General features: G+C 41.7%; 1 protein-coding gene across 2 annotated transcripts in view; it reads left to right on the top strand.

Moving 5' to 3' along the window:
* KIF26A (kinesin family member 26A) overlaps window positions 1–11,148 on the top strand; it is a 105,572-nt gene extending 94,424 nt beyond the window's left edge. Inside the window, exons 12-17 of one of the 2 annotated variants that reach the window (XM_030484458.1) lie at window positions 369–531; window positions 1,081–4,465; window positions 7,911–8,101; window positions 8,553–8,573; window positions 8,974–9,124; window positions 9,668–11,148. In XM_030484458.1, coding sequence (XP_030340318.1) covers window positions 369–531; window positions 1,081–4,465; window positions 7,911–8,101; window positions 8,553–8,573; window positions 8,974–9,124; window positions 9,668–9,843 — 4,087 coding nt within the window. In that variant the 3' untranslated portion in view covers window positions 9,844–11,148. The remainder of the gene's footprint in view (window positions 1–368; window positions 532–1,080; window positions 4,466–7,910; window positions 8,102–8,552; window positions 8,574–8,973; window positions 9,125–9,667) is intronic. The other variant, XM_030484459.1, reaches the window with a different exon arrangement.
* The last annotated feature ends 1,379 nt before the right edge of the window (window positions 11,149–12,527 follow it).

Genomic DNA, 12,527 nt, shown 5'->3' with positions numbered 1-12,527 from the left:
CATGGAGCTCACAAATATTAGCTATCCAGTTATGAAGTCTGCTTAGCTAAAAAGCTCATGAGCTTTTTAGGTAATATGAGCTAAACTTGAGATAATTAAACTAGTTATCAATCAATTGTTTTACAGTTGTCCAAGTAAAAAGTAAAATTACTTATTATACTGCAAATACATAGGCAGATAAGTAATTAAAATAATGGTATCTTTGTACATTTTAAGTGTGGTCAAATAATAGGAGCATATTTCTTATCTGCACGTACCATACATGCATATATCCTATGAAAGTGAAAGCACAGCTTATGGTGTAAAAATCTGTAAAAAAAAGATTGTGATTTCTTTAAACCATCCTGTTGTTCTCATTTGTTACACAGGGACAACAAGTTGACAATGCTATTGAGGGAATCACTTGGGAACATCAACTGCAGAACTACTATGATTGCGCATATTTCTGACTCCCCAGTCAATTATGCAGAAACTCTCACCACCATTCAGCTTGCATCACGGATCCACCGAATGAGGAAGAAGAAATCCAAGGTTGGTTCAAACATGCAGAAATTAATTCATTTGAAAATGAGTTTTCCTAACCTCTCGGTGGGGGAACATGGGATTTCTCAGCGTTAAGAAGTAATACAAAATGCATAAAAGCTCAGGAGGTGAACTGACAAATGACTTGGCACTGAGCCATCATCCCACCCCCAGTCCTTAATCCTGAAATTCCCTTCTTTTTGTTCCAAACACGTATTCTTTCTTTGCTTATATGTGGAAGTATCTCAAAAGCTCCTATTCATATTGATTAAAAAACAATAAGGAATAGAATACTGTTGAGGAGAAAGACAATGCATAATATTTAATGGAAATTATCTGAAAAGGTGTGATAATTATATTACTCCTAATATAGTAAAATCTATGTAGCATGACCTTGTTATTTTAATTCACACTCAACATTTTCAGCTAGATTAACTTGTGATAGTATACAAAAAGCACAGAGTATATAGTAAACGCGGCCTTTTAATCAATTACATGTACATATTTATGTACCTATATATCAATATTAATAACATCTGCCTTATTGATCATGTACAGTATGCATCCAGCTCATCTGGAGGAGAGAGTTCATGTGAAGAAGGACATGTCCGCAGACCGCCCCATTTGCGACCCTTCCACCCACGAACTGTTGCCCTTGATCCTGACCTTCCTGTCCTGAGTATATCTAGTGATCCGGATTATTCCTCCAGCAGTGAACAGTCTTGTGATACTGTCATCTATGTTGGCCCCAATGGTGCAGCGTTGTCTGACAGGGAATTGACAGATAATGAAGGTCCTCCGGAGTTTGTTCCCATAATCCCATCCCTAAACAAGAAGAGAAGTAAAGACAATTCTGCTATTGGTAGGAGTTCTGATAAGGACCATTTTAAATGCAACACTTTTGCTGAACTGCAAGAAAGGTTAGAGTGCATTGATGGTAGTGAGGAACCCATCAAATTTGCTTGTGGAGAAATTTCTGTTGTATCCAATTGCAGTCCAGTCTCTGGAAGTACAGAAAATGCACAGTCTAAGCTGATAAAGGAAAAAATATCTTCTCCTTCTGGAGGATTTAAGAAACCAATTCCACAAGAAACTGCATCTCCCAAAAAAGGACATAACCTTCCTTACCAGGCTGTTGCGCCAAGGGGTGGCAATGGCAATTGTCATGAAAAGAGCGCACCTTACTTGAAAACAGAGCTTTCCAAGCCACAGAGCAGAGCCGACCACAAAATAGTAGACTCAGTACTGGAGGGGGAGAGAGAGACAATCACCGATTCCCTGCAGTCCTCAAGATGTAGCCCTTCGAGGAACACAGAGCAGAATAAAGCCACAGCTGAATGTGTAATTAAGGAAAAGTCCTTGTACATGAAAAGAACCTTGCCAAGCCCAGCACCTCCACCTCCGCAGCAGAAAGAGGACATAGTAAGCTCCAAAGCTGAGAATTTGGAGCTGGACAACAGCAATGCAGTTCGGACTCCTCCTGTGGGAATGAGCAAGCAGATGGGAAACAAACCTGAGCAAAACCCTGTAGGAAACACATTCTTAGTTGGCAGCAATGCCCAGAATCAGTCAGGTGCGATAGAGGTACACAGCTTCAGGTCAGCGTTCAGAGGGAAGTGTTTTGACCGGGATATACTAACCACCACAGTAACTTTGCAGCAGCCTGTTGAGCTGAATGGAGAAGATGAGCTTGTTTTCACTGTGGTGGAAGAGCTGTCCATTAGTGGGATTATGGATAATGGAAGACCATCCAGTATCATTAGCTTTAACAGCGACTGCTCCCTTCAGGCCCTTGCATCAGGTTCAAGGCCGGTCAGTATTATCAGCAGCATAAATGATGAGTTTGATGCTTATACCTCACAGGAGACTTCTACTGGTGTAAATATTGATATTGTTGTGCCCTTTGCTAAGGATCCTTTTACCAGCAGTAGACGTTCCTCCATCAGTTCATGGCTTAGTGAAGTCAGCATCTGTACCATTGAAAGTGATGGAGCCCAGTCTAGTGACAGTTTTGTTGCACAGTCATCTTACAGCTGTAATAAGTCCGAGGAACCCTTCAACTTGGATTCATCTCATTTATCTGTCCCCCTGAAAAGCGCTCTGAATGACAGTGGGTTTTGCTTCTCTGAACTGGACAGTGAGAGCTTGAGTTCTAGCAAGCTGTCCTCAGGCATTATCAAAAACCCTCAAACCTCTGAAACTACCAAAGCATCTGAGATAAAAAGTGCTTTTTGTGTCACTGATCAGCCCATAAAAATAAAACTTAGTAATTCTCGTGATATGCCTGTGATAGAAACAATACATTCTAGTCTTCCTAGGAAAACAAAAACTACCTCGTCTCCAATCCACAATAATACTGTCCTCAGCTATAAAGAGCTGCAGAATCCACATGGTGTATTTGAAGATCCCTGGCTGTTGCGCACTGATTATCAGTTGGAAGCAAAACCTGCAGACTCACTGCTGTCTCCAAAATCTCATGCGTTTGGTACTGAGAACCAGCCAGGAAAAGCTGCCCAGTATTTTGACGCATCATCCAGGCCAACAAAGTCGCAGACTATGCTTGCCTGTTCGCAGAGGGTTGTGGATGGTTGTGAAATGGCCTGTAAAACCTCCAGCGGAGCTGCAAAGAAGTCAGAAGTTGTGATGAAGATGCCACAGCTGAAGAGAGGAGCCACGACGCTGGGAGTGATGCCAGTGTCACACGCTAACAGTACTTTGTTGGAGGCTGTGACCAGAGGGAATTCGGATGTTCCCTTGACTACTGGCAGCTTGAAATCATCACTGGGAAAGAAGAGTGCACCACAGAAGTCAACCATGTTGGCTAGGCCAGGTGGGCCAACACCTCCAACACCTCCTGTACGCAAATCGAGCCTGGAGCAGAAACCTGTTGGTCTAGGTAATGGTGGGGGAAAAGCCTCCAGCCTTGACTTTGCCAGAGCTGCCATGCTGAAGGCTGAAGATGAAGCAGATTTGAGGTTGAAAGCTGGGTCTTTCTTCAGCGAAAGTGCCAGCAGCAAAATGAACCTGAAGGGCGACCACTCTTTGCCTAAGATGACATCCAGCTTAAAGGCAAAGGGATCAAAGAGTGAAGCTGTGCACCGTTACGGGAGCCACATGTCCCTGGAGAGATGCGACAGCCTGACATCAGTCGGATCCAAAGCAAGTGTGGTGAGGGAGAATGGGAGCACCAGCAACAGCCGGGCAGGCCGCTCTGTCCCCAGACTGGGGGTCCCCCCTGTTGCCTCTGGTGTGGGTTTACCACCACCCTTCACTGCCTCTGTGCCTGGTAAAAACAGCCAGGGAAAACCCACAGCTAACCAGAAGGTACAAGCGAGCGGGAATAAAAACCGAGGCCTTTCTGCCAGCGGGTCAAAGTCTCTCAGTTCCTCTGTGAAGTGCCTGGTGCAGCCCGCAGGGAAGGGCTCTGGCATGGCCCCCAGTGGGAAGACAGCCCCCCGCTCCGTGCAGCCTGTCAGCAGCAAACCCGGCCGAGGGACCATCATGGGGACCAAGCAGGCCATGAGGGCAGCCAACAGCCGCGTGAATGAGCTGGTGTCAGGCAGCTCTGCCAAGGTGGGCCACTTCCGAGGCTCCACTGACTCTGACAGCGGCAACGACAGTGGCATTAACCTCAGTGATGAGAAGTCCCAAATCCCAGTGCTGCCATCTCCATACAGCAAGATAACGGCACCCCGGCGGCCTCAGCGGTACAGCAGCGGGCATGGCAGTGACAACAGCAGCGTCCTAAGTGGGGAGCTGCCACCAGCCATGGGGAGGACAGCTCTGTTTTACCACAGCGGGGGCAGCAGTGGCTACGAGAGCATGATTCGGGACAGCGAGGCCACTGGCAGTGCCTCCTCGGCACATGACTCCATGAGTGAAAGTGGGATGTCATCACCAGGACGGATGAGGAGCCTCAAGTCCCCTAAGAAACGATCAACAGGTAAGAAACAAAGGGGAAGGTGGCCAGGTGTCCACTCGTCCTCCGCCGCATCCCTGAGGATGGTGGGTTTTCATGGCGTCTCTGACAGAGGAACAGAAGGTTTGGGGGAAGCTCAAAGTAGGGAGGTGGACTGAATGCATTCACTTGCATGTGCACATTTATCACTGTGACAGCAGCTACTTGTCATTTATTTTACTTCAAAGGTGCAGGTGTGACACAGACGCTACAGTGGAGAGGGCAGGAAAGGCACCAGGTGCCCTGGGGTGCTGGCCACCTCCCTTGGAGGGAGGAGGCAGCAGATATCTGCCTGCAGACGGGATGTTCCTTCCTCCCTCAGGAGGGTTGGCAGTGAGCACTGCACCAGGGTGGCCCAATGAGTGTGTTGGGAAGAGTGCAGGTGCTGGGCGGGCGCTGATGAGTTTTTGTGAGGATCAAGTGAGTGTCAGAAAAGACCACTGAGAGAAGGGCAGTGAGGAGAGGAGGAGCTCTGCTGCCAGGTGTCTGTGAGGGAATTTCAGTGAGAGGGCCTGGGACTATAGTTTGGAAACATGTGAATAGGCCTGGAGGCGAGAAGAGTGTGAATTAATGAAGATTGCTGAACGTGCATTAGATTACCCAAGGGTAAGACTCAGGGGCAGAGCAGTAAGGTGTGTACGTATGATGTAACGACTCATGGTAATATTTTGATTGCAAAATTATGTATTGCACTGTAATAGTTTTTTTATAAAGAAATTTAAGAGTGTACATGTAGATACTGTAAGCAATAGGAAAATGACTGGGGGAGCTGTTCAGAAGAGGTGGCTCTGGCTTATGTACTGTGCCAAGTCAGGCATGTCTGACCACACTGGGCAAAGGTGGATGTACAAGAGCCAGGTCATTCCTGCTCTCCGGTGCCTTTCCTTATTGCTTTTGCAGGTGGTGCTCATGTAAATGCCACTAGTTGTAGCCTGCTTCAAAATGAGGTTCACATGACTGCTGTTGAAGTCTTCATTTTTATTGATTTAGGTTGAAGTCCTGTAGTATTTTAAAGAATCAGTGGCAATCGGTGCCATGTAGCTAATGAGCAACAGCTTCATTCAGCAATCTAAGCATATTGAATGTTGGAAATACAGTAGGAACTAATATCAGCAATGCACTGAATCTGAGCTTTTGGCTGGAAAGTGGTAATTCTTGCAATCCCTGGAGACACCCGTGATGCTCAATTCTGGCAGAAAAACAAATGAGTGAAAGTGACATAGATCTTGCAGTGCTTTGGGGTCAAAGCAACTGAGTTGCTTCAGCAGGTGATAAATCATTTTGGAAACTTAGTGCAACATTCACTGCAGTTCTCTTTCCATAGCATATCAACCTCTTAAACCTTTCCTACAAATCAATATTAACAGCTGTATAAGTTGCACACATTGAGAAGGCATTACCCACTGATGGATTTGTATTTGGTTTTGCCCCAGGAAATGCTTATAAGGTCTGTAAAATGACGAACTATTTCTTTTTACAATTGAAAGTGCTCCATGTCAGTAAATTATGTATTACTTTTTTGGAGTGCTGTAGACTTTGAGACAATAGTGTGTTTTGTATGTGAAATGAGGTTTTCTAGGAAGTTCATAAAATATTTCTTACAAGAAGCATTTGGTGCAGAACCATTATTAGTCTACAATATATTATAATCTTCAAAAAGTGTTAGAGATTCTTGGAGTACCTTATGTTACTCCAAACTGCGTTGAAATAATGCAGTTTCTGGATTTAAGGACAGATCCTACTTCCATACATGTCACTGGAAACCTTGTCCCCTTATCCTTCAACTTAATCTTTGGAGAAAGGACGATGACCCTGGCTGGTACCGTAGAAGAATATGAAGTTCGTCTGCATCTGTTCAGTGTCCTTTTCAGAAGGATTCTGCTGTCACCAAAGTGGTTACAGGATTGGAGTTACAGCAGGCGATTTCAGCAGGCAGGGCTGTAGTGGTGATTCAGGCTAAGTCAATTGGGGTTGTGAGAAAGACAAACAGGTGTTGTAGTAGACTCAAGTCTTCCCCTTTTCAAAACATTCCCATTGTGATTGTTCTTGTTACTCAGAAATTAGTAAGGATTCAAATAAGAATTAGGAATGTTTTTCTTAAGAATATGTACCCTGCAGTAACCATTCTGGTGTCTATGGCAGTGTCTTGCTTTGGGGTTACCTGCTGGGATTTCATCTCCATTTCATGTTGATGTTTGTGACAGGGCTTACCTGACAGCCTTAACTTGTACTTAACTCTCCTGTAGAGGTCTCAGCCCAGAAGTTAATCTGGCAGCACTGCCCCCTGAGCAGCATAGTCTGTTTGATGTGCTTACTTTTGTAAGAAGACCAGAAGAAGTTAGACTTCTTACGTCTGAGTTGGTTTTCAGTAAGACCAGGAAATTAGGCACTAAATTTATTGTCACCAGTCACCCAAAAGCTCCTTATACTTACTGCTACCATATGACATTTCAGCTTGTTTCTGGTGGCCTTCAGCCCTCCTATATGCCTAGGGATTGGACTGCAGCCTTGTTAACATTGCCTGACCAGCTCTATGCATGTACTTATCCTTGATGCATGTAGTGTAAAGGTTAGCCTTTTAGAGAGTTGAGAGAGACTTACAATTGTAAAAAGTACTGGACACCAAAGTGCCAATTCTTGTATACAAAAGTACCAGCATTTTTGAAGGACATCAGTCAGTCTCTGCTTCATGAAACTTGAGCCCTAGCAGGTGCATCAAGGAGGCAGTATGCTGTTTGTCTGTAAATGTGGGAGAGCCCCTGTTGATGAATTGGTGAGTTTTATCATGTTCTGAGCTTCTGAGTGCTGGTGCAAATCGATGGTGATACGTCTTGACATTAGAGGTGGCTCAAGTTGCAGCTTGGTTTGTTGCTGCTTTCTGAATGCCTCCCAGTCCCACAAAGTCCATTGAAAACTGCTGGTATTTAGCACCTTAAAGCATTGGTAGTAGTTCTGGAGGGAACTGTTTGCTCTTTGCAATGAGGTAATACAATGAGAAGGATCGTAGATAACTTTGCTTGATTTCATCTGGAGGAGCAGGAGATTTCCAGATTCATCTGCCATTATCTCTATTAGTTTGAAATAACTGTCTTATTGCCATTGTAAGGTAATGAATGCCATTGTAGCCCAACAAAGAAAAATTAATCCAGGTTAATTATTTTGCAAGGGGAAAACAAATAACTGATGCTCAGACATATGCTTTGGGAGACAAACGGCTGTTACTCCCATCCAGGAACTAACCGAAACATACTTTGTCAAGGTAGTAACTCAATTAGCAGCCTGAGGGTATTTTACTAAAAGGAGAAGATGAAGAAAAGCATTTTTTCTTAAGTATCCTGAGAACCTAGATCTTTCTTTCATTCACTGCAGTACATTCTGCAGTCTGTTAGTCTCTTAAGAGTCTGAGGAACGTTTATCTTCTGTATTTTAGGTCTCCAGCGTCGTAGATTGATTCCTGCTCCGTTGCCAGATGCTGCCTCCCTAGGAAGAAAACCCAGTGTCACTGGCCAATGGGTTGATCTACCACCTTTGCCAGGCACTTTAAAAGAGCCATTTGAAATTAAAGTTTATGAGATTGATGATGTGGAACGATTACATCGACACAGACAAGAGGAAACTGAGGTCAGCACATATTTTACAACAACTATAGACAAATTACAGTATACAGGCAGAGTTCTTGCTCGAATGCCAGAATGGTATTCAGGAAATTGATTGCAATTAAAGCACTATAATTATTAATTTTACAATTCGTATGTTGGGGTACCCTTAACACAGAAAATGAAAATGATTGCTATCTAAAATTAGTTGTGTCTAACATGACTAATGGTGTAAATGGAAGCTACCAATGAATACATTATGAAAAGACTTTATAATCTTAGCCTGGCTGATGAAACCTTACAGGCTCCCTCAATGACAGGGTCATTAACTCTTTATGTAAATGACAGAATTCTATTAAGTCACAAATACACTGAGTTTAATTTACTTGTAATTGGAAAACACTTCAGCTAATTCTATTTTGGAAACTAGAATTCTATATTCTTCTGATGCCTTTTTTCCATTTCTTTCATAATAGCCTTTCCAGGATGTTGAGAAGGTAGGAATGCTTTTAAGAAAATAAGAATTCATGTGTTTGAGGACTATATATAATTCTAACGTTATTATTAGGCTGTGTTTATCATTTGTACTGCTGGAAAAACAAAATTCCTCTACAAGCAGTAGTAATTTCAGAATGTATTGAGAAGTTTGCTAATTCAGAGAAGCGCAACAAATGCTTAAGTGATGTAGCATGCTGTTCCTTTAGATTAGAATCTATTAATGTAAAGTTCAAAGAAGAAAATCACCCAAAACCCAAAAGAGCCACCAACCCCACAACCAAACAAAACAATCTACCTGCTAACTCTTACAAATAGGGAGGTGGGAGCATTTGTGTCAAACTGTTGAAGGTCAGCTCATAAGAGGGAAATGAATAAAATGGCCTTTCTGTGTCTTAAAAGGGTCTGATGTATTTCCATACCAAGCTGAAGATACTAGAAAGGCGCCAGCAGCGAATCAGAGAAGTAAAGGCAAAGCATGAATTTTTGAAGGAAGAGTTGGAAGAGACAAAGTGCAGGTTGATGATGGATCCAAATAAATGGAAAGATGACTGTAAGTATTTTTCAAAAACAGCAATAATGTAACATGTAACATTTTCAGCATGTGAGCAGTCCCAATGAAAAAGTTAAGCACTTGGTAAGATATTTTGCTGAATTGAGCCCTAAAGTGGTCTGTGACTCTGTTCATATTTCTGTGATATGGGATTTGTTCAGTGCTGAGTAGGACTGAAAATGAACACCCCCCGCTCCCCAAAACCGATTAGAAGAGAATGTCAAAACAATGTAGAGACTCACTGTGATGCTTGTTAATATTAAATAGTTACATAACCTTTTATTATCCTTCCTTCCAAAGGAGGAATGAAATGTTTCCATATCCATGTTACAGCTGGGAAACTGAGGCATGAGATTTGTTTACAGTCTGAGTGCTGTGCTTAACTAAAGCCTCAAGGTAGAGTTTTGCATCTGCTGAACAAAGTGAAAAAAAAATTTCTTAGTTCAAGAGAAATAAAATTGTACTCTACACTATTGGCTCCCTTGTGATAGAATAATGTTTTGTGATGACCTGTTTCTCTCACTGATTTTTTTTGTCTGACAGTTGAAGTGGATCCTGATCTTGATAAGGAGTCACAGGAGTATCTGGAGGCACTGGAACAAGTGACAGAGGAACTGGAACAGTGTGTTAATCTGTGCAAGTCACATATCATGATAGTGACGTGTTTTGATATTGGAGTAACAGATGCACAAGATGGAGTAAGGGAAGTGGAGGTTTGAAGAGAGGTTTTGCAAGGGACTGAAGGAAGTGAAGCTGGATCGTCTGACATGAAGAAGTAAAGAGATAAAGTAGCTGGGAAGCGAAGGAGGAAAGGTGAAGACTTAAAAAGCAACAATGAATGTTATAAGAGAAAGAAACAGCTGAGAGGTGGGAATGTTCATAACTCATTTGGTGCCTCAACGTGACCTGAACTGTACAAAGATAAAAGTAGGATCAAGTATTGCTTCTTCCAGAGGGAAGTGAAGAAATTTAGTACAAAACAAGATCTATGTTTCTATGTTAATTAACAAACAAACAAACATACAATGGAAGTGCCTTTAAAGTTAATTTGATTTTCATTTTTGTATTGGGTGCTAGAATTAAAGCCAGCAAACCTGAGCAGACCACAAAATGTATTCCTACGAAATATTTTATACTGTATAGTGTATTTATGACTATATGTAAAAAACAACATTGTAGCAAAAGCAATAAGTAACTTATGTTTTTGTACCTGAACTTGCCTTCTTGTTTCATAGAAAAGCTGTTTTATGTAGCAGAATTAAAACCTGTATTATAATTGTTTTCTTGATTAGGGTTCAAGATATTTTTATGAACATTTATCTATTGAAAAGGAGTATTATGGCATTTGGAGGTGATTGTTTTACCTCCAGGTTTTGTATTATTACTTTTTCAGATCAAAATAAATGTTCGTTTTCCATTTTATATATACATATATAGATATATATTAACTGCTTACCTACTTCCTTGGTTAGTAACCTCACTTCTTACAGACCTGGTCTTTTTGGAGTTGTAAACTTAATGTGAGGAAGTCTACAAAGGGCACTGTGGTTTGTTTTGGTTTTCTTTTTTCCTCTCTGACTGCAGGAATTGAGAATTATGTTTATTACCAAAACCATAAAACAAACAAAAAGAACAAAACATTTTTGTAAATGTTACGTTAGGTCCATATTTTTATATAGTTTTGACTATAAATATAGCATTTGCATTTTGAACTTTTAAGACAAATAGTATATCTTTTTACAGTTTTTCTAAGGAAGGCAAACCCTCAGGATCAAGTTTATACATGCTGCATGAGATTTGTGCTTTTTTGAAGGAGGCCACTTAAGTGTGGAAACTATTGATAAACTGTTGCCAAACAAATACTTTTGAAAAGGTTTAATAGTGTATGTAATACCACATTTCATAATGAATCATATTTTCTAATCATCTTCCTTTTTATGGTTTTTTCAAATCCTTTGTACAAATATGTATTATAACAGCTTGCTTCAGTTTTTATCTGTGAATAAAAGATACATCTATTGTTATGATTGCTTCTTGCTAGGTATGTGATTTTAATGTTTGGAAGAGATAGAATGGCCTGTGGTACATTGTGTTAAATGTCATATTATCTTATCTTTTTGCCCAAGAGATATAACTGGGAATAGAGTTTTGACATTAGTCATCATAAGCCAATTGGGAAAGAGACAAAACACCAAAGGGTAAAATAAATAGCGATGATAATACTTATATTCTCTTAGCACTTCATAGTTTACAGAACAAAGACCTGCGGCTCACATACTTGTTTTCCCTGATGAGACAAAGCAATTAAAAAGAAAACTTTAGGAACTAGGATCGAGCCCTGGGCCCCATAGGTCCATCAGAGCTACATTTCTTTCTGTCTGACACTGCTTCATGTGCTTTCTGGTTAGACAGTAGCTGTGCTTGGTCCGCATCTCCCAGTGATGAGCTGGCTGGAGTAACTCCAGGAAGATTTAATGCAAAGCTAGTGCTTCTAATAGACACCATCTCAAGTATTTTACAGCTATTTGGCCAAATGGCCTGTAATGTGTGAATTTTTCCCCTCCCTCTTTTTCTCTCCTAATGCAGCCCTAACAGCATGGCATCCAAGCACTAAGTTCTCTAACCCTCACAAGAGCCCTGTGAGAGGGGGGCAAAATGCTTTCCTCCTCATTCTGCAGCTGGCGAAGTGGGAGAATGAGAGCAAGGGTTTGATGTTTAAATATCTTTGTGACTTCGCATAGGTTACAAAGGATGCCATGCTCTTACCTACCTCTCTGTGATTTATCCCTAGAAAAGTGTGCACCATGTTTACTTACTGACATTTGCACTGCATTGGGTTCTCTGTGGGGCAATGTGGCATCTAGAATTTCTAGAGGATCCCCTTGCTGATATCCCTGAATACCAGATATATTTGCTAAATTGTAAATTCCTGCTATATTTACTTTCTGTATGTGTGCATAAAGTCACAGTTCTTTTAAAGATGGACTCAAAACCATATAGTGATTCAATACATTGTGAGTTTTTTTCAGAGCTAGGATCAGATAAATAAGTACAGTCAAAATTAAAATGGCAGCAGTATGCTGAGGGACAAGTATTTCTTAGCAAAGGGGAAAAACCTCCTAGCAAGAGGGCCAAAGGAGAATATAGTCATGGGGAGCTCTGCGCTGTCGTGTTAGGTTTTGCACTGGTGCCATTACACTGTCCTCTGGAGATGCACATCTTAATGGTGCTGCTGCAAGATGAGTTGACCTGTGGTAGGCTCTGAGCCCTTGGCACACCAGGGCTGGGCTCACAGTCTTTTCAAGGTGGCCTGTAGCCCTGTCTTGCATGGACACAGGAGTTTTTGTTTATTTGCCAGTCACTTCATCTTCTCCTCAGAGGTCTTCATTGCTTCTCCCTACTC

The sequence above is a fragment of the Strigops habroptila genome, chromosome 4 (assembly GCF_004027225.2).
Source record: "Strigops habroptila isolate Jane chromosome 4, bStrHab1.2.pri, whole genome shotgun sequence".
In the NCBI taxonomy this organism is placed as follows: Eukaryota; Metazoa; Chordata; class Aves; order Psittaciformes; family Psittacidae; genus Strigops; species Strigops habroptila.
This window is presented reverse-complemented; position numbering and strand designations above follow the sequence as displayed.